This window comes from Phaethon aethereus (assembly GCF_964289735.1).
Source record: "Phaethon aethereus genome assembly, chromosome: 7".
NCBI classification, from domain to species: domain Eukaryota; kingdom Metazoa; phylum Chordata; class Aves; order Phaethontiformes; family Phaethontidae; genus Phaethon; species Phaethon aethereus.
This window is the reverse complement of record NC_138583.1, coordinates 35,991,495-36,012,283: the sequence shown is the minus strand read 5'-3', so window position 1 is coordinate 36,012,283 and position 20,789 is coordinate 35,991,495. Positions and strand designations below refer to the sequence as shown.

The 20,789-nt window shown below is 43.1% G+C and overlaps 1 protein-coding gene across 6 annotated transcripts in view; it reads left to right on the top strand.

Annotated features, from left to right (window-relative positions):
• The first annotated feature begins 1,876 nt into the window (after positions 1-1,876).
• FGFR2 (fibroblast growth factor receptor 2) overlaps positions 1,877-20,789 on the top strand; it is an 80,480-nt gene continuing 61,567 nt past the window's right edge. For 3 of the 6 annotated variants that reach the window (XM_082001992.1, XM_082001994.1, XM_082001990.1), the window contains exons 1-3: positions 1,877-2,087; positions 17,439-17,705; positions 18,411-18,485. In XM_082001992.1, coding sequence (XP_081858118.1) covers positions 1,913-2,087; positions 17,439-17,705; positions 18,411-18,485 — 517 coding nt within the window. In that variant the 5' untranslated portion in view covers positions 1,877-1,912. The remainder of the gene's footprint in view (positions 2,088-17,438; positions 17,706-18,410; positions 18,486-20,789) is intronic. The other 3 variants (XM_082001995.1, XM_082001991.1, XM_082001993.1) reach the window with 3 other exon arrangements.

Here is a 20,789-nt window from a genome sequence, read left to right as displayed (position 1 = left end):
CCAGACACAAACCCGTTCGGGAGACAGAGCTCTCTTCAGTTCTGCACCTGCGCTGCGCTTGTTTGGAGAAGCGCTCGGCGAGCTCTTTGCAGATGTTTATGCAGTGGGCTGGTGGTGGTTTCACTGGAGATTTAATAGTAGTTGCTAGCTTGTGGTCCAGGATGCTGGTGCTATGCTTAAATCTCTAAATGAGGGACAGAGCTTTGAAATGATATCAGCTGGGGTGAAGAAGGCTTGCCCTGAAGTATCGGGGATTCACCTGAAGTACTGTGTATTAATTATTTTCCCCAGGTGCTTTATTTATGTCATCTAAAATCTGTTCCTACTGACTCCAGAAGTTATTGTATATAGTAGCCAAGGTAGAAGATGCCTCAACAGCATTTCTGTCCTTAGCACTGTGAACTTGGCTTGCGTGTAACAGGTAGCAAAAGGCTAATAAAATCTGAATAAGCCTTTTGATGGTTGGCTTTATAAAGGGAGAATATTTGTCCGTGTTTCTGTGTACTGAGGTACCACACCACGTCCAAATGACAGGGAGTTTTGAGAAGTTTGCCTTTATCTCTACAGTTGCTGCCTTTTTTTTTTTTTAAAGGTGAGGGCAGGAGGGAAAAAGAGGTTTTATGTTATTTTTCCCTTCAAGGCATGTGCTCTCTAAGCTTCAGTTGGGTTTCATCACATCCAAGATGAATTATTGGCCAGATTAGGACAACTGCTGCAGTTACTTGTTTCATCCCTTTACTGAGGTTTACCATCTTTTATTTTTGAAGCGGAAAATCTGGTCTAATTTTCTGGTTGAGCTGTTAACTCGCCCTGTGAGGATGCTCTTCTGACCCTCACCTGGCTTCTTAGTGTGGTGGCAACAGGGTCCCCTGAAGGGAGTGCCAATTACTTTGGTACCACTTCTCTCTTTCATCAGCCCATGTCTGGATTACCAGTCAACTCCATCCATTTGAATTAGTTTTACTGTGAATAAGATAAGACTTTTATTTTTTCCCATCTGAAAGATCTATCTCAATAAGCATCGTTGAAGGAGCGATTGAGAACCGAAACGTGTGTGCACGTGGGAGCGTGCTGTGCAGTTTAGCACGTATGAGCGGAGAGCGATGCTGGGGAGGTCTGCTCTGGAACTGCAACCTGTACTACACTTTACACAGATTTTAACTGCCTGTAACGCAGCGTAGCTAACCAGCATCCCTGCAAAGACTGGAGCCTTTCACCTGTACAGGACTCTCAGGCTTTGAAAGGACGCTGAGCCGAGGTAGAAGAAAGTACTTCCATAGGGGAGCTGGAAGTCCTGAGATGAAATAAAGTCTTACGGACTATCCAAGTCTAAGGAGTATTTTTCAGCTGTTTTTCTTGTGGAAAATTACTGAATTCTTGCAAATTCAGCTGGCTGCAGAACTGCCTAGGTGAAGGAATGAAAAACAAGGCAAACTTACATAAACCTTCAAACAATAACAAGAATATAATTTGTATAATTGTGGTAATTTTGCAGCATTACAGGTTATATGCCTGCACATGTGTGTGCCTCTCGTTTTTTAAAAACTGTATATTTTTCTGTCAGTAAAATACCTCTCTCAATATGTGCTGAGAAGTGATTTTGTGAAAACAAGGAGGACTTGGTTACGCCTCAGGTGATGATGGAAACTGCTAACAGAAAATGAAAAGTCACTCACTTTTCACATATTCTTGAAGCTGGAAAACTATTTTTCCCATCCTCCTCCTTTTCTCCCCTCTCACCTTAGCTCTGTTCGGGGCTTTCTGAAGTTTTTTGGTTTGCTGTTTAAGATGGTTTCGCTGACAGTGTTAAATCTCTCTCCTCCCCGCAGCAGCAGCCGTCATTCCAAGGGAGGAGGTATTACCCTGGCCGAAGGCACTACTTTTCTCTCCATGCTTCTCTAGAGGTGTTCAGATGGGATTAAAGTCCACATGGAGATATGGAAATGGACCAGGAATTTACTCTAAAAAGATGGTCAGCTGGGATTCGGGTTGCCTTATCTGCCTGGTGGTGGTCACCATGGCTGGACTTTCCCTGGCTCGACCTTCGTTCAATTTAGTTGTTGAAGACGCGACGCTGGAACCTGAAGGTAAATCACTCTAGAATCCTTAGTTCTGCAAAATAAGTTAAGTTTAAATGCCTGAACGTCTGAAATAGAAGTCAACATCTTTATGTGCTTTGGTAAATCTAAGGCAAGTAACAGATTAGCCCTCAAGAGTTACGTTTTTTGACTTTTCTTGCTCACACGTGGGCCGTGTTCATACAAGCATGGTTTATTTAATCTTATGCAAGCAAGTGGTGTCAGTGATTTCACTTGGGACTGTCATCACGTTGTATAATGAAAGCGTACGGCTGAAAGTTTTGAGGAACGGGACTTTAAAGGAATCAGTCTATTGCACCTACGCGTGTGTTGCATGTTGCTATCTCGAGATGTGAAATGGCTGTATAGCCGCATGTCTTTGCGAGTCTCTTAACCCGAGAAGTTCAGAGGAGAAGAAATCCCAATAGTTTCTAATGGTGTGGCCTGGATGTTTAATTTTGCCAGGCACTCTGCAAAAATGGTGGTGCAGCTTTATTGGTGTTTGTACTTAGAGTATATTTCCTTATTGCTGTTAATATCCGAGGGCAATCGGTACAGTGTCTGGAAGTGTAAATGTTGAGATCCGAATAGCAAGGAGTGCAGTTTGTTACTGTGAAAGCAAAGGCTAATTGAAACCTTTACATTGGAAGAGATGTTTTGATAAAATCTCCTATTCTGAGCCTGCAGCTGTTGGTATGTTCCTGCAGGTGTATCTGTTCCTCAAGCTTTGCAAAGTGGTTTTCTTCTCTAAAGAGTGAAGGAGAGGCTCGTTATTGTCATGAGCTGGTTGTTTTTAAGAATGATTTTATGGTATTGTGTAGGATCTTTCCTGCTCTCCGAGCACCTTAGGGGGAGAGGGGAGAGTGAGGCTTCCTTCTTAAGGTTTTATCTGTCCTTTAGAGGAGCGATTACATTTCTAATAACTCAACTGTCAAACCAATATAATGGTCCATAGAGCGTTTCTGCTGCGGCAAGCTTGCTGCAGACAATTTGGCCTTTACGCATTCTACTACCCATGTCCACGGACACAGCTTTGTTTTTATTTAATACGTTTTCATGCAAAACTTACTTGTTTCTATCCACTACCTCTAAAAATAGACGTCACCAGCTAACACATTTTTAGAATCTGTTCCAAGTACATTTTTATTGATGGCAGGGGATGAACTATTTCGGGACGATGAGCCCTCCTCCCTAGCAAGCATTCCTGAAAAAAAATTAACAAAGTATAGCAATATTGTCATCTGTCAGCCATAGAGATTGTTGATAGTAAAGATTTTTGTTTTTTTTTCTTCTGAAGGTAACTCGAGAATTAAAAAAGAAAAGCCCACCTCTCATCACCACTTACTGTGTGATTTGTTAATTGCACATCTGGTGCCTTTTTGGCTTTTCAGAGGAATGATAAAATAATGAATAATTCTGGTTTCAGATTAGCTGTTTGTAGTGAGGTCCCCTAGTTTTGGGGTTAAATGAGAAAGAATGTGGTTGCATGATTGGTGGAGTATTTTACAGGGAGAAGAGTAATATTTTTTTTGAAGGATGCCTGATAATTTTTCAGTTTTTCAGGGAAAGAATAGCTTTTATTATTTTTAAAAAACACAGTTTAAAAATATGTTGCTTCCTCAGTGAATACCCAGGGGGTGGAATCTGGCTTTTATCAAAGTGTAAATTGTTAAAAAGGATTTAAAACTTCTTCCCTGGGCAGGAATGTTACTGACATGGCAACAATTTTAGACGTGAGAACCTGAATCGTTACCAGAAAGGAGAAAAAACCCACACTTCTAAGTTAATGGTATAAGAAGAGCTTTTATGCTGCAGAATACAGGGAACTGTGTAGGATTTATATCTTAGATTTGGGAAATAAAACCTCCTTTATGTATTTCCTTAAACCTATTTTTTTTAAAAAAAACCCAACTCTTTAACACAACCACCTTCTCTGGGTTCCGTCACTGCCACCTACAAGCTCTCTCAGCTGAAAACAAAACAAAAAACCCTTCCAAAAAAAATCTCTTCAAAAACAAAGCAGACTTCTTTTTTTAATTTAGTAAATGCCAAACATTTTGGCTACAGCTAATTTGGGGGGTCAGGTGCTGTAATAATGTAAATTTTTGGTAGGGCTGCTGACTCTGCAGTCATTAGAGCTCTGACATTTCATACCAGCTGAGAAGGTCGACAGGGCCATGACCTTTTGTGACACATGTTGATCTGTTCCTTAGTCTTCCTTCATGGACATGCCCTAAATTTTGTCTGTTTTTGATGTTAGGTGCTTTTTTGTTACTATTTATTGTCTTAGTGACTCAGAATATTAAAAAAGCTGTATGCACCCTTAACAGGAATTGAGATTGTGGCTTTTCGTTCCTTTGATTGTAATGGAGAATATACTCTTGTCTCGTAGCTAATCGTAACTTCAGGGACACTTCTCATCATTTTCTTCAGAATATCAGGTTAAGTACGTACTTTAGCACAAGCAACATATGTGCAGGGTATGTGCAAGACATTGTTAGGCATCAAGGTACTTTACTTCTAGCTGTCCGCAGTCAGTCTGCTCTCTTTGGTAGCACGCTTCTCCTGGGTGCTTTTAAGAAACGCTGGACTCCTTGAGCTCTGAATCTCATCTATGACCATTAGATATTACTCTGGTACGTATGAAAGCATTTACACTGAAGAATGGTGTCTTGAGCCATTGTAAATTATGAAGTCAATGTTGATGTCATGGGTGCTGGCGAAGGGCTGGATCCTGAGCATGGTCGTTATTGGTTGTGGTGCTTTCTTCCTTAACCAGTGACGGCAAAATCTGAGGCTGTTAAGCAGTGTGAGCGGGAGCAGGACCTGTGGGAGTTAGTCTGGGGACTGTCAACTATCAAATTATATCTTACATCAAGTGTTTACATATATGTTTTATGTCCTAGGGAGTATAAAGACTTTCTGCCTTTAAATATTTAGGAATAAGTCTACCGCAGTGTGTACAAAGGGGCCATTCTTTTTCTGTGTACCCAGGCTACGAAGGCCTTTGATGATAGCCAATGTTTCGAAAGGGCTCTGACCGCACACATAGGTTTGAAGGGTTACTTTGTGAACTGAATAATTAGTTTAGACATATATTTGATAAATAGCAAGTTCTCCCTTGACCTTCCCTTGCCCAAGCTGTGTGTTATCGTTCTGCTGGGTAGCTAATTTAGTCTCTTCCCCACATGCAGTGTGTTGACGCTGTCCTTGGAGCACCCACTCGGAGCCCTCGCCTGGTGCAGGCACAGTGTGTTTCAGTTCTTTTAATTTAGGTCAAATTTCAAAGGACTAATTTAAGCTTTCCACAAGGGACAGCCTACTTCTGTGTCCTGTGAAAAACATGGTAGTTCAAAATGGCCTTAAATGTGCGTTTGGGAGGTTCCCAGGGGCAGCAGTGAAGGGGAGAGACTTTCTGTAATGGGTGACATGTCCTTACGGTGGGCTCTGAAGCGAGTAATGAGTTCTTGTTTGGGTTTTAACTGGTCGCAGCTATTTGCTGGCGCTAAACAACATACAAACATAAACATGTTCACTACCCGGAGCAATACCTTCCTCTTTGTAAAAATGTTGCATAATATGAGCAATATACCTTCATTTTTGTAAAAATGATGCAAGTGCTTAAAGGTTGACATCACCTCTGGTCACAAGGTTAATGTCACCTGTGGGCACAGTGGTTAGCACAGTCCATTTGGAGATCCTTTGTTAGCCGCCACGACCCTCTTGGATCAGGCTGTGGGATCTTGAGGTGCTTCTCAGGCTCCCAGGGAGTGGCAGGGCTGCAGCATGTGGAGGAGGGATGCTGCGGTGGTGGGATGTCCCCTGTCCCACAGGGAGCCGTGTGCTCCCCATCTTGGGGTGCCCCCATGGGTCCTCTCCATGCTGGTGGGACCCCACACAGTGGCCGTTGTCCCGGGGCAGAGGCGGTGGAGAAGCACCAGGATGCTGCTTCCAATTTGGTAGGAAAAATAAAGCAAGAAGTTCACCCAGGGTTCCCTTGTTACCTTTTTTTGACAAGAGCCATGGCTTTGATATCTGCAAGTTATGATTAACAATTCAAACTGATTAGTTAAATCAGAGTTTGTGTGGGTTTTTTTGGTTTTTTTTTTAGGGTAAGGCAATTATCACAGCCCATTATGGAGGAATGTGACATCCCCACAGTTTAGGGTGAGGGCTGGATGCCCTTTCAGAGATGCGGTTCAGTAAGTTATTTGGCCCAGTACAGGAATTGCTAGCTGAGATTCTGGGGAATTTTACAAGCAGCCGGATTAAATCAGTTTTAATGTGTCCATTCTGCGTTTAAAATCCTCAGTCCTTTAGCAGGGGCATGGTCTTGAGCTGTAGATTAATTGGGTATGGGTAGGGTTGTGATTTACAGTCGGTGTTGATGAGACACCGGGAGTTGGTAATGTGTCAGCGTGGCAACTATTTTGTAAAGTAGCACAACTAATTGCACGTTTCAGGCTTATCTGCTATATTTTACAATTGCAGCTTTTTGAAGGAAAAAAAAAGTTAGCTTTTAGGAATTTGATTCCTTTCCTGATTTTTATTTTTGGAGCCAGGAGATTTTAAAAGATGCTGAGTTGTGGGGGTTTTTAATTTTATTTTATTTTTAAACCACTTGTATAGATAAAACCCCAAAGCAGGCACCGATTCCAATGGATGCATAGTTTTCTAATCTTAAAATAGTTCTTCCTTGGCAGAGAACTTGCAACGAATTTCAGGCTATAGTAACTTTTTTTACAGGCAAGTTACAAACCTTTGCAAGCAGAATTTACAATGAAAATGCTGACAACTCCAGTTATGCAAGGTTGTGTGCACATGAGATGGACTGCTGTGATGTTTTAATAATAACCGTAGCATAGCTCTTAATGAGCATATTTCTATATCCAGCTTCTTAGCTTCAGTAGAAATGATCACTTGCCTTTATAGAAATACATTCAAAGGCAAGTGTTTTCTTAGAATGAATATTTAGTTTAGGAACAGATGGGAGTGCAAGAAAAATACTTAACTATCCCTTTTTCTATCATTAATAGAGAAAAATTCCTTCCTAGAAGGATCGGATTTTTAAGTGTTAAACATTTGTGAGTCCTCAAGCTTGAAGCTTTAAAGCAGAGACTTTCTTCGAAGCAGCACTCCTTAGCAGTGTAAATCCCTGCTTTTAAAAGAACCATCACCCACTTGGGCAAGTTGCGTCTTGTCTATTTATAGTAGCACACCTGGTTTAACTAGAAGGGAAAATGTATTTCAGTGTAGTTAACCAAGTGCAAAATTAGTGCTGAAAAGACCTCGGGAACCCAAAGCATGTCTGAAGCGATGAAGAGTCTGGAGTTTTGCGCCGGTGTGACTCAGGGTTCGGCTTGTGGCCGCGGGCTGGCCGCGCTGTGCTCCTCCATCATGGCTGGGCAGCGTTGGTCAGGACGCGGCGATTCGTGGTTGTGATGGCTGCGGGAAACTGGGCAATAGGTGATCTGGCACGGAGCCTGCCGGGGTAAAATTATCCTTACAGCAATTTGGGAACTGATTTCAACAGCAGTCCGACTTTCAGTTCAGGTTCAGCACATCACGTCATGTGTCTCTACCATTTTTCTTTTTGGACATGGCACAGCATGCCCCCGAATTGGAGATGCTGGCTTGTAATACTGGGGACTAAGCTGGCTTTTAAACTGGTTGAAAGAGAAGTTGGAGCAACTTTGAATACAGGCAAATCTTAAATAAAGACCAGATTTGCAAGAGTGCAGCAGCCAACAGCTCCTGTTATAATTGCGAAACGTGCGCTGGGAGCGCCGAGCTGTTCTGGAAGTTTGGCCCTTCGGGTTGCAATCGGAGTCGAGAGCGTTAGCAAAACTGCGTCGGCATTTACTGCTTGGGTACCGCACCTCTCGACGAGGCCAGTTGCAAAATAAGATACTTGGTAAGAGGGGTAAATATGTAGGGTTTTTTTTTTAAACTCTTAAAAACAGTGTATAATTCATTTACCAGTTACGTACATCTTCAGGGTATCCTTTCCCATCTTTTAATTATCACTGCTGGGTTTTCTTTGAAAGAGAACCCAGTTTTTCAGGGTTTTGGTTTTCCTGGACCTACTTCTGAGTATCAGAATAGTCAGCACCTGGTACAGAGACGTGTCTCCTGGGCTTCGCTTTCTGCTGGTTCAGGTCCTTGTGCTGCTTGTCACCACGCAAATGACGTTTTCTGTATCAGAGAGAGGGACGGAAAGGCAAGCCGAGTTCCAGCTGGATTCTGCCGTGCCCTTTCCTTCACTTGCCTTGCTGTTATTATTTTAATTGTATTTTTAAACTGACTGTAAGTGAAAGCACTTGGTGAACCTCAGCGGAGCCGAGGAGTTGTGCGATCTGACCTACTTTCACTCCCCTCCTCGCATGCCGTTGCAAGTTGTGTGTAATTATTGCTTTTCCTCCCCCGCAAAAGAACTGGCTCGTCAGTTTGGGACGTTAACCGATGCCGAGCGGCCTCGCGACGCGCCTCACGGTAGCAAAGCCGCAAGAACCCGGAGGAGGGGAAAACTCCTTCGCACCAAGGAAGCGGCTTGCGTTTGTGAGGGATTGCTGGGAAGGGCGACGCGCTGGGGGCTGAAGGGAGAAAAAGGAGGATGAGAAGCTGGTTGGGGAGGAGAAAATCATACTTTGGCTGTATTTTAATTTTTTTTTTTCTCCTAGCTTTTCATGAATTCCTATTTCAAAAGGGGGTTTGTGAGGTGGTAGTTACCACCTCAGGCTTTGTCCCAGGGGGTTATGGCTGTTTGGGGTGGAGGCGGTGGCTGGGCGTGCTCGAACGGCCTGCGCTGGCCAGGACAAGTCCGCAGGAGGTGAAATGGTGGCCGGACGGAAGAGAATGTGATCGGAGCACCATGCTGCGGCTTCGCTCTGCACGTAATAAAAAGCTGTGGCCTAGAAAAATTACGTAAGGTGCACTACAGTCTTGTCTTTAGGGTGGCCTGCATGGTGTGCAGGGGTACGGGTGGGCTGCTGGCCGGTCCGGCGGCTGGGTGGCTGGGGGGAGCGTGCTTCCGTCGTTCGTGAAGTGCCCTGCTCAGTGTCTCTGTGTTGCAATGTTTAATTTGTTTCAAGGAAAATAATGTGACTTAGAATTCCGAATGCCACCCAACAGTTCTTAAAAGTCATTTTAAAACTACAGTTTAAATTTTGAGCGGTTTCTTGAGCTCGGTTCTATTAAATGTAGTTTAATCATGAAAAAGAATCCTGTTTAGATATTACAGTGTTGAAGTACCCCCGTTTGTCTGATATTGTTTGCTCGCTGGGGGAGCACAGGTATTTCAGATGTGCCGCCACTCAGTAAGAGCTCTCCTCCTAACAATTCAGAAGCACTTGGACCATCTTCCATTAGTGTGGCAAAGTGCCCAGGAGCCATGACTGCAGTGACAGAGGTGTCTGCAGGTTAAAAACAACCCTTGTCATGTAAAATGGTTGTGGGCCACCTGAAAGTGCAGATAGCTAGCCTCTCTTTTAACTTCTGGGCTTGTTCTGTTGCTTTTTCTTTGTCCCCAGGTACCACTGGTGACTCTTCTCTGTGTGGAGATGGAGTTGAATTAGCTCTGATGCCTTTTGACTAAACCTTGCTCTCTGTTAAAAGGGAGCCTGGTATGCCTTGAAGCTTTGAAGTATGGGGAGAATATCCTATGGTTTACATGTGTTGTGGATAGCACTTTCAAAAGTGCTCAGGGGATGTTTTGGGGATATTGTTTCCAGTGACTTTTTTCAAATCCCACTTTAGGAAGTGGGGAGAGATGAATTTCAGGGGAACGGGCAAGATCAGGCTTCCAGATGAGCTGCTGAAATTAAGAGGATTTGTATAGTCAAGTAAAAATGGGAATGTGTACAAAAGAAACAACTGCTGACTTGCTTATAGGGAATCTGAATAGATGTTCTCTGCATCCAGAACTAACACTTGAACATGAAATTGTGCAATTTTTAACCTCACAGTTGTAATTTATTTCTTTTGCCTGTTGAGTAGTAATAGTCCTGAGCATGGCCTTTGGCAAAGCTGGAAGAAAAAAGGTTGTGTTTTTATGTTTGGACTTATGCTATGTTCTGTTATGTTTTTATGTTGCTCTTGAAATGCAAATAAAGAACCTGAAAAAAGCTACAGATTGGAATAGATGCAAGAAAATATTAAAACCAAGAAAACCCCTTTGCAACTAAATATATGTGCTCATACTTTTTCCCAAGGCTGTGTATCTTATATGGAGCCTTTCCCAAGCAGACTTTAACACTGAGTTGGACAATGGGAGCTGATTAAAATGTTCTGCTGCTTGATTATGTGCAGAATACAGTCAGGAAGATTTGGTGTTCTGCTCTTGCTGAAAGTAGAAACAAGAAGAAAACGATCCTAGTCTTGGATTCTGCTTTTTAGAGAGAGAAGGTTAATTTTTTTTCAGCTTTTCATTTGAGGTTCTGTCAAAAGGTGATGCATTTCCCCTTTGTATTGTATAATAGATTACATGAGAAGACTCTTCTGTAATGAGTTTGAAGAGTAGTTAATTATTTTTGAGATTGCATTACAAGTGTATTAAGTTTGAATTGTACTCCCCAGCACACTTAGCCCAGAGAATATCGCTTTTTTACTTTAGGCAGCTAATGGAGCTTATGGCTTGAACAGAAATGGTCAAGATTTGGCACCTGGTACCAAAGGTTCAAATCCTGAAGGTGGCCTGGAGTTTCTTGTCATACTAGTGAACTTATAAAAGGCAGCACAATAATTTTAGGGGTTTTGGTGTGGCTGCTCAAGGTTGGGGATGTTTCTTCCCTCCCTCGTTACCAAGTCTTTGTGCAGAAGACATACTGATGCTTTGCTGTTTCTTGCTCTGTCCCGTATCTGGAGACATCCTACGGTGACTGTAGTATAAAGAAGTCTTCATCCTGTAAGGAGCAGACCGTGAAGAATGAGGAGAAACAGGAAGAAATTGCAGGGCAGTTCCCAGCAGCAGGAGGTGGCCTTGCTGGTGTCTCTGCTGTTTACTTTGAGCTTGGCATGCTCTGAGTCTTCCCTGGCTTGGCTTCCAAAAGCATAAAGCACACAGCCAAGCCCATGAGCATGTGATACTTGGCATTTTTGACACATGTTGCATGGTTGTGCAGCCATAACTCAATGATCACAACTGTAAAGACAGGTAGGAGCAAGCTTGCAACAAGTTGTAGGAATTTTTAATCTCTTCATGAAGCCTAGACAAGTATAACTTCTTTTTTCCTTTTGAAAAGGAGTCGTCTTCCTTTAACCGCGGGGTGAGACACATCAGCCCCACTGCTTCGCAGCCATCAAAACCATGATGAAATAGTTCATGTGTCACACCCCATGTCAGCCAACACACCAATATAGGCAGGGGACCTTGTGAGGCTTGCCCCCACTGCTCTCTTCTGTTGGGTGTGATGAGGCCCTTTGTGTCTGTAGCCTGGGCTAAACGCTGCTTGGGGTTCCTTAGCTCAAGGAGTTGCCGTTCTATAATTGCTGATCTGCCAAAGAGCATTACACAAGGTAGATAGATGTAATCACATGGGGATAGCTTTTAGGTGCATATGCAGAGCTTTTTTTCTTGCCCAGGGGGTCCTGCAAGTGGTGAAACTCATTGCTGCTCATCAGAATTACTTATTTTTCTAAGTCTTCAAAGCTTAGGAAAACAAGTTAGTGCAGTGTAATATTTTCCCTTACCCGTGATGACATTGGCAAGTATTTCAATTGGAGGAGATTCACTTTTTTAAATGATCTTAGTATATGTAATGCTCAGTAGGAGTTGACATGATGCTGGAGGTCCATGCTCTAGCAGGTCAGTGTGGCTGGAAGCTCTACTTTTGCTGGAGTACCAGGCATGTATTATGTGGCAACAGTTACTTCATTTTGCAAATGTTCACTTCCAGGGCAAAAGAATTCTTCCTGATCCTCAGATTTTTTTTGTCTGCTTTCATCTCTTGTACCCATCAGGTGACTAGATCCTTACAGAATAAGGGTAACGGGCTTAAAGAAGATGCCGGGAAAAAATGTCATCTTATTTTGGAGAGTCTGCTTTCAAATAGAGCAGCCTGGGAGCTTGTTTTAAAGGAATGAAGCGAAGACTTAGAATCTGCCACATATTTATGTTTGTAACTCATGGATATCTCTTTGATGCTTTGTGTTTGAAGTTTTTCTGTAAGGCCTAGATTTTTTTTTGTCCGATTTGAACAATTAATGTTTTTATGTATTAGAGAAGAGGGAAACGATTCCTGCTCTTTGCAGTGTTGTTCAGTGACAAGGGATTTTTTAAATTTTTTTGTGTGTTTTAAAATTATAGAAGGTATTGTAGTAACTTGGAAAGGAAAGTATTTTATCAGAACAGAGAGACTTCCTGATTATGCCTGGCGGAGGCAGAGCTGGGCATAGCTGGCAGCTAGCTGACGGAAACGCAGTACAAATAAGTCAGCAGGAATCCAGTGACTTTAGAGAAGCAGATGGATGAATTGCAAACACTGTTTTGTCCCCCTTTGTATAATGTGCTTAGCCTTTGCGGCTTTGGCTTGCTGTTAGCTAATGGGAGATAGTCACTGTGGCTAGGAATGACTCTGCATGTTTAAACTGGTGGCCATTTCTTTTGTAGGCTGAGTTTACCATCCATCATCCTATCTGAAGAGGACATGGAGCTACTCTTAATATTAGACTGCCAACTGAAGCTGAGGGAGAAGCCCATCAGGTTGTACTGGGGAGACGGGAGGGAAGGTTGCAAACCTGGCTGATGATGCCAGGGCTTCCCGATTCTGCCTCCTGGAGAGAGTGTAAAGGCTTGGGTTTGACTCGCAAAGCCATGGGGCCCGTGGCTGTTCTGCTTCGGGCATAATTCGACAGCCCCATTGCTCATCCAGTGTGGTCTTGCTGGATCTTCCTCAATGACAGGAAAAACAGGAGAAGGGGTAGGAGAAGCAGGAGGAGTGGTAGTGGTTGGCAGCCTGGCGTTCCCTATGGGGACATTCAGTTTTGCAATGAACCTCTTGGATTCTTGACAGGTCAGGTCTGTTGACCCTTCTGGGCACGCTATGGTGAGTGTTTAGTTATTTACTAAAGCCTTTTGAAGTGAAAGTGGCTTGATGGGGTCTGAGGCTTTTGTGTTATGGAGAGTTGTGTGAGAATCTTAGCTGGGGTTAGCTATTAGCTGATTGTTTAATTACTTGGCTCTGTAACTAAGTAACTAAATGCCTTGAGCCTTAAGATAAGCAGGTTTTTGTTAACGTTTTAATAAATGGAGACAAATAATAATAATAATTAAAAACCTAAGGAAGTATAAATCTCTCGTTTCAGTGACTGAATCTCGAACAAAAGCATGATTTGGAATATAATTGTTTATCTTACAATAATCTGAAATGAAGCATTCAGAATGTCCCCAGTCATCTATTGTGGTCCTGGCTTTTATACAAACAGTATTTACTCCATTTGATGGCTCAATGGCATAAACCATGCTGCGAGGAGGCAAAGAAAAAGTTCATGTCTGTTTATTTAACAGCAGCTTGGTTTTCCATGGCGGTATTGTTCGATAGCTCCACCTATAAAGTCCAAATACATTGTGTGCACCGCTATTGCAAATAAGGATGTAGCTGAGAGCAGACAATAGCAGAAGCAACGTGCCCTCCCTTGCTCCCCAGTGTTTAAGAACACCACCAGAAATTTTGCACGTGCCTTTGTTGCTTGTTTGGTTTTTTAAGGGGTGATAGATGGGTGTTATTCGTATCAGGTAATGCACCTTTGCAGTAGGAACTAATGCCACAATTATAGGATTTTCAGGGGAACTTGCTTAGAAAGGAATCCCGCGCCACCTTCCCGCGGCCATGCAGAGGTCGTCCCACGAAGGGCTGAATTACAGGCTTATGGTGATGGCTGAAGGATAGAGCTTCAAGGCAGAGCTTGAGGGAGGGATGGAGGAGCATGGATGAGATCCCAGGTCATCAAGCCTTGCTTGGTGCCACAGGCTCTGCAAGACTATCTCCTCCTCCTCCTCCTCCTCCTCCTGTCTAGCTATTTTCACTAAGGGAAAATTCAGGAGGATACTGCTGAAAACTCCGGAGGACGGATACAAGTGGGGGCTGAGCAAACTTACAGCCTTATTTCTCTGGTACACTCAAAAGACGTGGAAGAGGGGAAAGACTCCTGATGGCAGCCTCGGGGGAGCCATTGATCTGATGGTATAGCATGCACATGAGTTCAAAATTTGTCCCTGAATTTTAGGGCAGCGTAAAAATCCTTGTGCGGTGTCCTGGAGAGAGAGTTAACTTTGCAGCGTAGGTTGTTTATGTGCTGCTGGGAATTTTTTAACAGTTTAAACTGGTTGATTTTCGCAGTGAAGCTGTTGGGTGGACTCATGCCTCAGAATCCCACCTGTTCTCTGTTTGCTTTTGGGCACCATTTCAAACCCACACTGGAAAAAGTTTATAGGCAAACATTATAAAAAGTGACAGTCTTAAGTGCTGCTACATTCTAGTTTGGCAACACAAAGGCTTACCTGAAATAACTCACTATTTCCAAACATGACTTCATTATTCCATGACAACACTTTGTGCTGTATCTTCCCTGATACTCTAGAGAGAAAGAAATGGAGGAGGATAATATTTACCAAATGCGAATACTTATTTGAAACTTATTTTTCTTCAGTTTACTAGTAATTATCCTTGTAAAAGGATTTTTTTTTTTTTTGGTAGTTTTGAAATAAATTGCTCTTCTTGTGTTTGGATTTGTATTGAAAGACTCAGTGTAAATTTGGGAATAGTAGTTTAAGAAGACGTGAATTCAAGGATGGGAGGTAGAAAATTATTTTCCTTGTAGTTGTATGTGAACAACCGATCTGCCCAGGACACTGCAACCTGCATGATCAGCCTGCGAGTTTCCTGAGGCTCTTCAGCAAAAGCCGTTAATGCACCTGAAGGAGGGTTGAGTTATCTTCACCCACGGTGGCTTTTAAAAGGTTTAAACAAAGACATTTTTAAAGGCTTCTGTACGTTGTTGGCACAGAGTAAACTCTATAACGCAGGTAGAGCATTACAAAGAAGTCTTAAAAACTTCAAAGTAAATTAGCTAGCTGGCTTCAGCTACTTTTTTAATAATTTGTCAGTGGAATCTGAATTAAAAAAAAAACCCTCAAGCATACTGAAATATACTCATTACTGATATAAAATATATGTAGAAAGGAGCCCATGCCCCTTCTGGAAACTAGATTTTTCACAGCATAGTGTGGTGCTTGGTGAAACACCTGCATTGCAGATCTGTGGATTCTTGACTGTATCAGTAAGACTGAATTAGTTTATAAGTAGTAGAAAGCTGTACTGTAGCTTGTCCTAGACTTTCGGATGGAACTTTGCATGCTAGAAAGTTTAGAGACTTCTTTGTAAAATCTAAATCCAAGAATCTTTACAGTCTCCATAATTGGTCTTGTTTAGATGGTTTTATGTACTTCTCCTGGCCACCAGCTTGGTGTGATGCATGTGTCAAATCTCTTGTTTGGAAAAAAAACCACCAAACACGTTTGCCCTAGGGAGAAAACCAGGAGAAGCTTCGCTTGCTTTGCAGGGACACATCCCTGGATCTCTTCTCCCTTTTGCTTCAGGCAAACTCCCACTGAGTTGCCTGGAACGACATGATTCCAGGATGAGTGGGAAGAGAGATTGGGCACGCTGTTTTCAAGTGCATCAGTATAACCCAATATTTAAGTGCATGAGCGTCCCACTGCGGTGGCTACTTCTGGTACTCACAGAATCACAGTGTATCGCAAGCTGGAAGGGACCCGTAAGGATTGTCGAGTCCCAACTCGTAGGACTACCTAAAACTAATGTACTGACGGAGCTTCAGCATTTCCAAGCTCCTGTCCGCAGGCTAGCTCAGCTGTGGTGCTTGTTTCAGACTGCTCTGTTGAAGGTGTGATACAAGAAATGACAACGCCATGTCCCGAGGACAAGGAACATGGGTTTCAGGGTTTCGGTAGTCTTAGAAGCAAGCGTGGACACCAAGCAGTTGCCTAGTTTAATATTCCCTCAGGCTCCCAAACAAAGAGAGAGGCGTGTGTTTTGTTGAGATGTGCCCGCAGCAGTGCACAGCGGGTGCCGGCGTGGGGCAGGACGCGCTGGGGTGAGTGCTGGGGAGCAGCCGTCTGGGCAGTGCGACCCTCCTCGCGAGCAGACGGGAGATGCCTTCGTGCTGCCTCCCCTTACTTTTCCCTTACTTTTCATGCCGGCGTTGGCGGGGCCAGGAGGCTGGTGGGAGAGGGATGCCGTGGCTGTAGGGAGAAGGCAGCTACCAAAGCAGTCCCTGTACCGGGCGCAACTCGGGCCTGTCATGGCTGTGGTGTGGGGGGTCCCTCCACTCTGCCGAGCTGCCCCTGCGGGGATGGTCCTGAGTGCACGGGGTGGCGGTTCCCTTCCCCCTGCTGCCAGCCTTGATGATGACGATGAAGATGAAGCTCTAGTAACTATAGGCAGATGTAGTTTCCCAAGGATGTTTTTTTGGAAAAAGACTGTGGTTTGACATTCTTCTCGTTACTTGGTTACAAAAGGGAACTGATGGATGAGCCATTTTGTTTTGAACTTCTGTGTACATTGTGACTTTGAAAGCTTTGTTTGTGTTCCCGAGTTTCTGCTGTGTTCTGCTCCAGAGAGGCTGTGTAACAAGAAATGAAGAGAGAGACAAAAAAAAAAAAAAAAAGAAAAGAAAAAGGGAAAGTTACTATCACTGGGAGCAAAGTTTACAGTGTAAAAGGCAAATGTAGAGACTTTGGGAAGGGTGCAGGGAGAAAAATAAAGGCCGTCCTATATGCTGTGTATAGGAAGTCAAGTTTATTATCTTCGTTAGTGAGGGGTTCTTTGGCTGTCCTTTTCTTCCAACACAGCTCTTTTCAGTTTGTTTTTTTTTTCTTTAAAAGCAGCTTACAAAATTGGGTGGAGAAAGATAAATATTATTTTGAATTGTAGACCCAAATATATTTTTAATATATAAAACTGAATTTGCTTTTTGAACAACTCCTGTCCCCTCAAAATTCTTTGAAGCCCAGGGTTCATCAGCACTCATCTCCCCGGAGGTGGCTCGCTGTGACCAGTGAGAAGGGTTGTGCCTTTGCTTGGCACTTGGGACAAGGCATGTGCCGAGACGCTGATCAAAAGGGAAGGAGATCTGTGGTTAACTTCTTGAAAATAAAGCCTATTCCATACCTGCATGTGGTTCAGTTTTATGAGACAGATTGCTGGGCTAATCTGGATGAAACTATTTTATTTAACATAACTTGATTTCTGTGGATGAAAAGGGCCTTCACTGACTTTTGTTGGAAATTCTCTCCTTTCCCTTCTTTTTCTTCTTTTTCCTCCTTTCCTTCCACCTTCGCAGAGCCGCCAACCAAATACCAAATCTCTCAGCCAGATGTATATTCAGCACTTCCAGGAGAACCGCTTGAGTTGCGCTGTCAATTGAAAGACGCCGTCATGATCAGTTGGACTAAGGATGGGGTCCCTTTGGGGCCCGACAATAGGACAGTGATTATTGGGGAATACTTACAAATTAAGGATGCTACACCCAGAGATTCGGGCCTCTATGCTTGCACTGCTGTTAGGACCCTAGACAGTGATACTCTGTACTTCATTGTAAATGTTACAGGTGAGTGAGTTAAACATAGGTTTTTGCATGTAGAAGCTATAAAAAGGGATATAAAGACACATTATAATATAATGTGAAACAGTGCACTTGAGCACGGCAAGTTGGGCTGAGTTCTGTAGTTATTTCAGGTATTTTCCCCCTTGTCCTGACCCTGGAACGGACTCAGTTTATATGTACTCCTTTTATTTCATGGGAGATACATATATAATATAAGTGATTAACAGCTACTGAATAGCCCTCTGTTTTATGCCACTATGACAGGAGTAAATTATACAGAGTTGCTGTGATGATGATAAAGCCAGTAAAATGAATACATGGTTGTGTTTGTTGCGCCCCCCCGCCTCCGTTTATCAGAAGAGGAAAAGGGGGTGTCCTACGTCCTTCAAGTTTAGAGATAAATCATTCTGGAGCCACTCCGTTCTGCTTGACTGGATGCCTTTAAGAAAAATACAAATTGTAAATGGAAAGAGACTTTTGGAATTAGCAAGCTCGCTTTGGAAACTTCATAGCATTTCAGTGTTAGCTAGTTTTGTTAGAATTTTATAAGAACAACACACATTGTGTGGCTGGATTTCCTTTTTCTATAGCTTCTGCACAACTAACATAACATCTGTGCTCCTTGATAGCTAATCTAAGATGTAGCATATTGGTTTATTTGTCTGCAAAATAGGCTGGTTTAAAGACTTGATTATTTTTAATGTGCAGATGCTCTTTCCTCTGGGGATGATGAAGACGACAATGATGGGTCTGAGGACTTTGTGAATGACAGCAACCAGATGAGTAAGTAACAGCGAACTGCCAGAAGTCACTAGCAAGATCCACGTGGCAAATAATGTCCTGTCTTTTGCACTCCTGCCTTCAGAGCTTCTTGACTGTTAACTGCATGGGCTGTCAAACAGTGGTATCTTTGTTCTTTTTCCATTTTCTGTTTCACATAGTTCATAACTTGGAAAAGAAAAATAAACTAATATTCTTCTAAACATGCTTTACTGGTCTGTACTTTCTTTCTCCCTTCTTGCTAGCTCTTCTGCAGTTTCCTTTCTGCCTAAATTGAAGTTCAGTCTTTGTCTGGTTTAGGCTTTCACAGGTGAACTAACTTTCCCTGAACCTGAGCTGAAATCTAACAGAAGAAACAAAGATCCAGCTCACTTTGTTAAAAGGCGACATGGAAACTTTAAAAATAAAATTAAGGTGTAATGAGGTAAATCCTTCAATCCTTAATCTTGGCAGAAATCTCCCCGGGGAGAATGACTTTGGGAGACAATGAGTGTTTTTTGTCTGTGAAGGACCTCAAGGTTTGTCGCAAAGAAAACAGTCCATCACTAAAACCACATTTTATGTTACTTATGCATGATGAAAATAGGCTAAAAGAGTCTTAAACTTATCTGAGTGTTAAACTTCAGTCCCTTTAGAGAATTTGGAAAGCTATTAATAGACTCTAAATAGAGCAGTTGCTAAGAAAAAAAAAGTAAAATGCATATTGGTTCCTTATGCCCCTATGCGCTGTTGCAAAATCCCCTTGGTGACTGGTAGTTCGCTGTCGTTCTTGCTTTGTAAAGTCAGTAACACGCAAAACACAGAAATCCTTCATGGGAGATGTCAGCTAGTTACTGAACGCAGTAGCCAGGTAGTATATTTGCTCCTCAGCCTGATTAGTAAGTGGCAGCTACGCTGGATGCTTGAAACTCGTGTTCACATGATAAAGTACGAGCCTGATTTCAGCTCCCCTGGTTAGTTACTGTTGTGTATGACTGTCTCTGGTCTGAAGCTGTGAAACATTAGATGCTATTTAAAATGATATAAGTTTTTAGCTGCCTGTTTGGCCCCTGCCATCTGTTAGTGTGATTAACCCGGTCTGATTCGCAGGTGCAGCTTGAAGTGGCTGAGATTAAGCAGCTGGAGGCTGCTCTGACAAAGGAATGCAGTGGCAAAGATAATTGGCGAGTTTGGAAAAGGGACACTGCTTTTAAAAGAAGTTGTCTAGGCAAAACCCAATGCAATGTTAGCATTCCCCTGAAAAGGACTCGTGGGTAGAAGTTCCTTCTAGGAATTGTCCCTATGTCTGTTATCACTTTAGAGCTTTGTTGGTGTTGGTCAGAAAAGGGCTTGCAGTATTTTCAGCGTTTTAGCGAAGGCAATTGTGCTTCTAATCTGTGCTGATAGCTTTGGCGATTCATCCTGAGCACAAATGGCTTTTGGGAGTGCATATAGCGAGGAGAAAAAGGACCTGGTCTCAAGGCAGCTATGCTCTGTGACATTGTGGTAGCGATTCTGCCGTTTCACGCAACGGGGGGAGCTACCCAGTGGTGTCCTCTGTAACACTGGTGATGCTCTCGTAATGTGAGCTATCATTTTAAGCTACTGTTAATCAATCTTGATTCAGGAGCTGGTGAAAGGCCATTGACAATTTCCGTCTGCCAGGGATGGGCTGTGTGCTTCAGGGGGGTCAGTCACACTTTCCCTGCTCGAAATGAAAGACGCCTCTAGAGCGTGAACATTTAAGCATCTCGGATGGCAGGGAGAGCGCAAACTCTTGCAGTGTATAAGGGAGGAAACTGCAAGAAGACAGACTGCTCCTGAGCAAAGCATTGCACGAACAAGTCCTCATGCGATGGCCCTTTACAAGGTGTCCACAAGCTTCTGGGGCTTCTTGCAAGCTGCAGTTGGGCGCCGGGAGCCGCGCAGCCTTCCTCCCGATGTCTGAGCACTCGACGGGAAGAGCTGGAACTGGAAGAATGATCATGGCACGCATCCCTGAAAGTAGTCTGTTTTCAGCGAAAAAATTGCATCATAGTAACTCAGTTGGATTAATAAAACATTGCTGAAAGAGGGTTGTGATTTGGCAAGATCAGAGCTGTGTGAAAGTTAGGGGTGGGACTTTTAGTGCTTTTGCAAACCACTGAAGCTTGCGTATCTAGTGTCTTCTAAGCCTTTCTATCAGTGTTCCTTTTCTAGATTTTATATTGCATCCGAAAGGCCACATCTAATTTAAGATTCTCTGTTGCAAGACAGATTGAAAATTGAGTGAGGAGCTGAGGGGTATTCCAAGTCCGCCCTGAGCATGCCACGGGGCAGGCAGTGGTC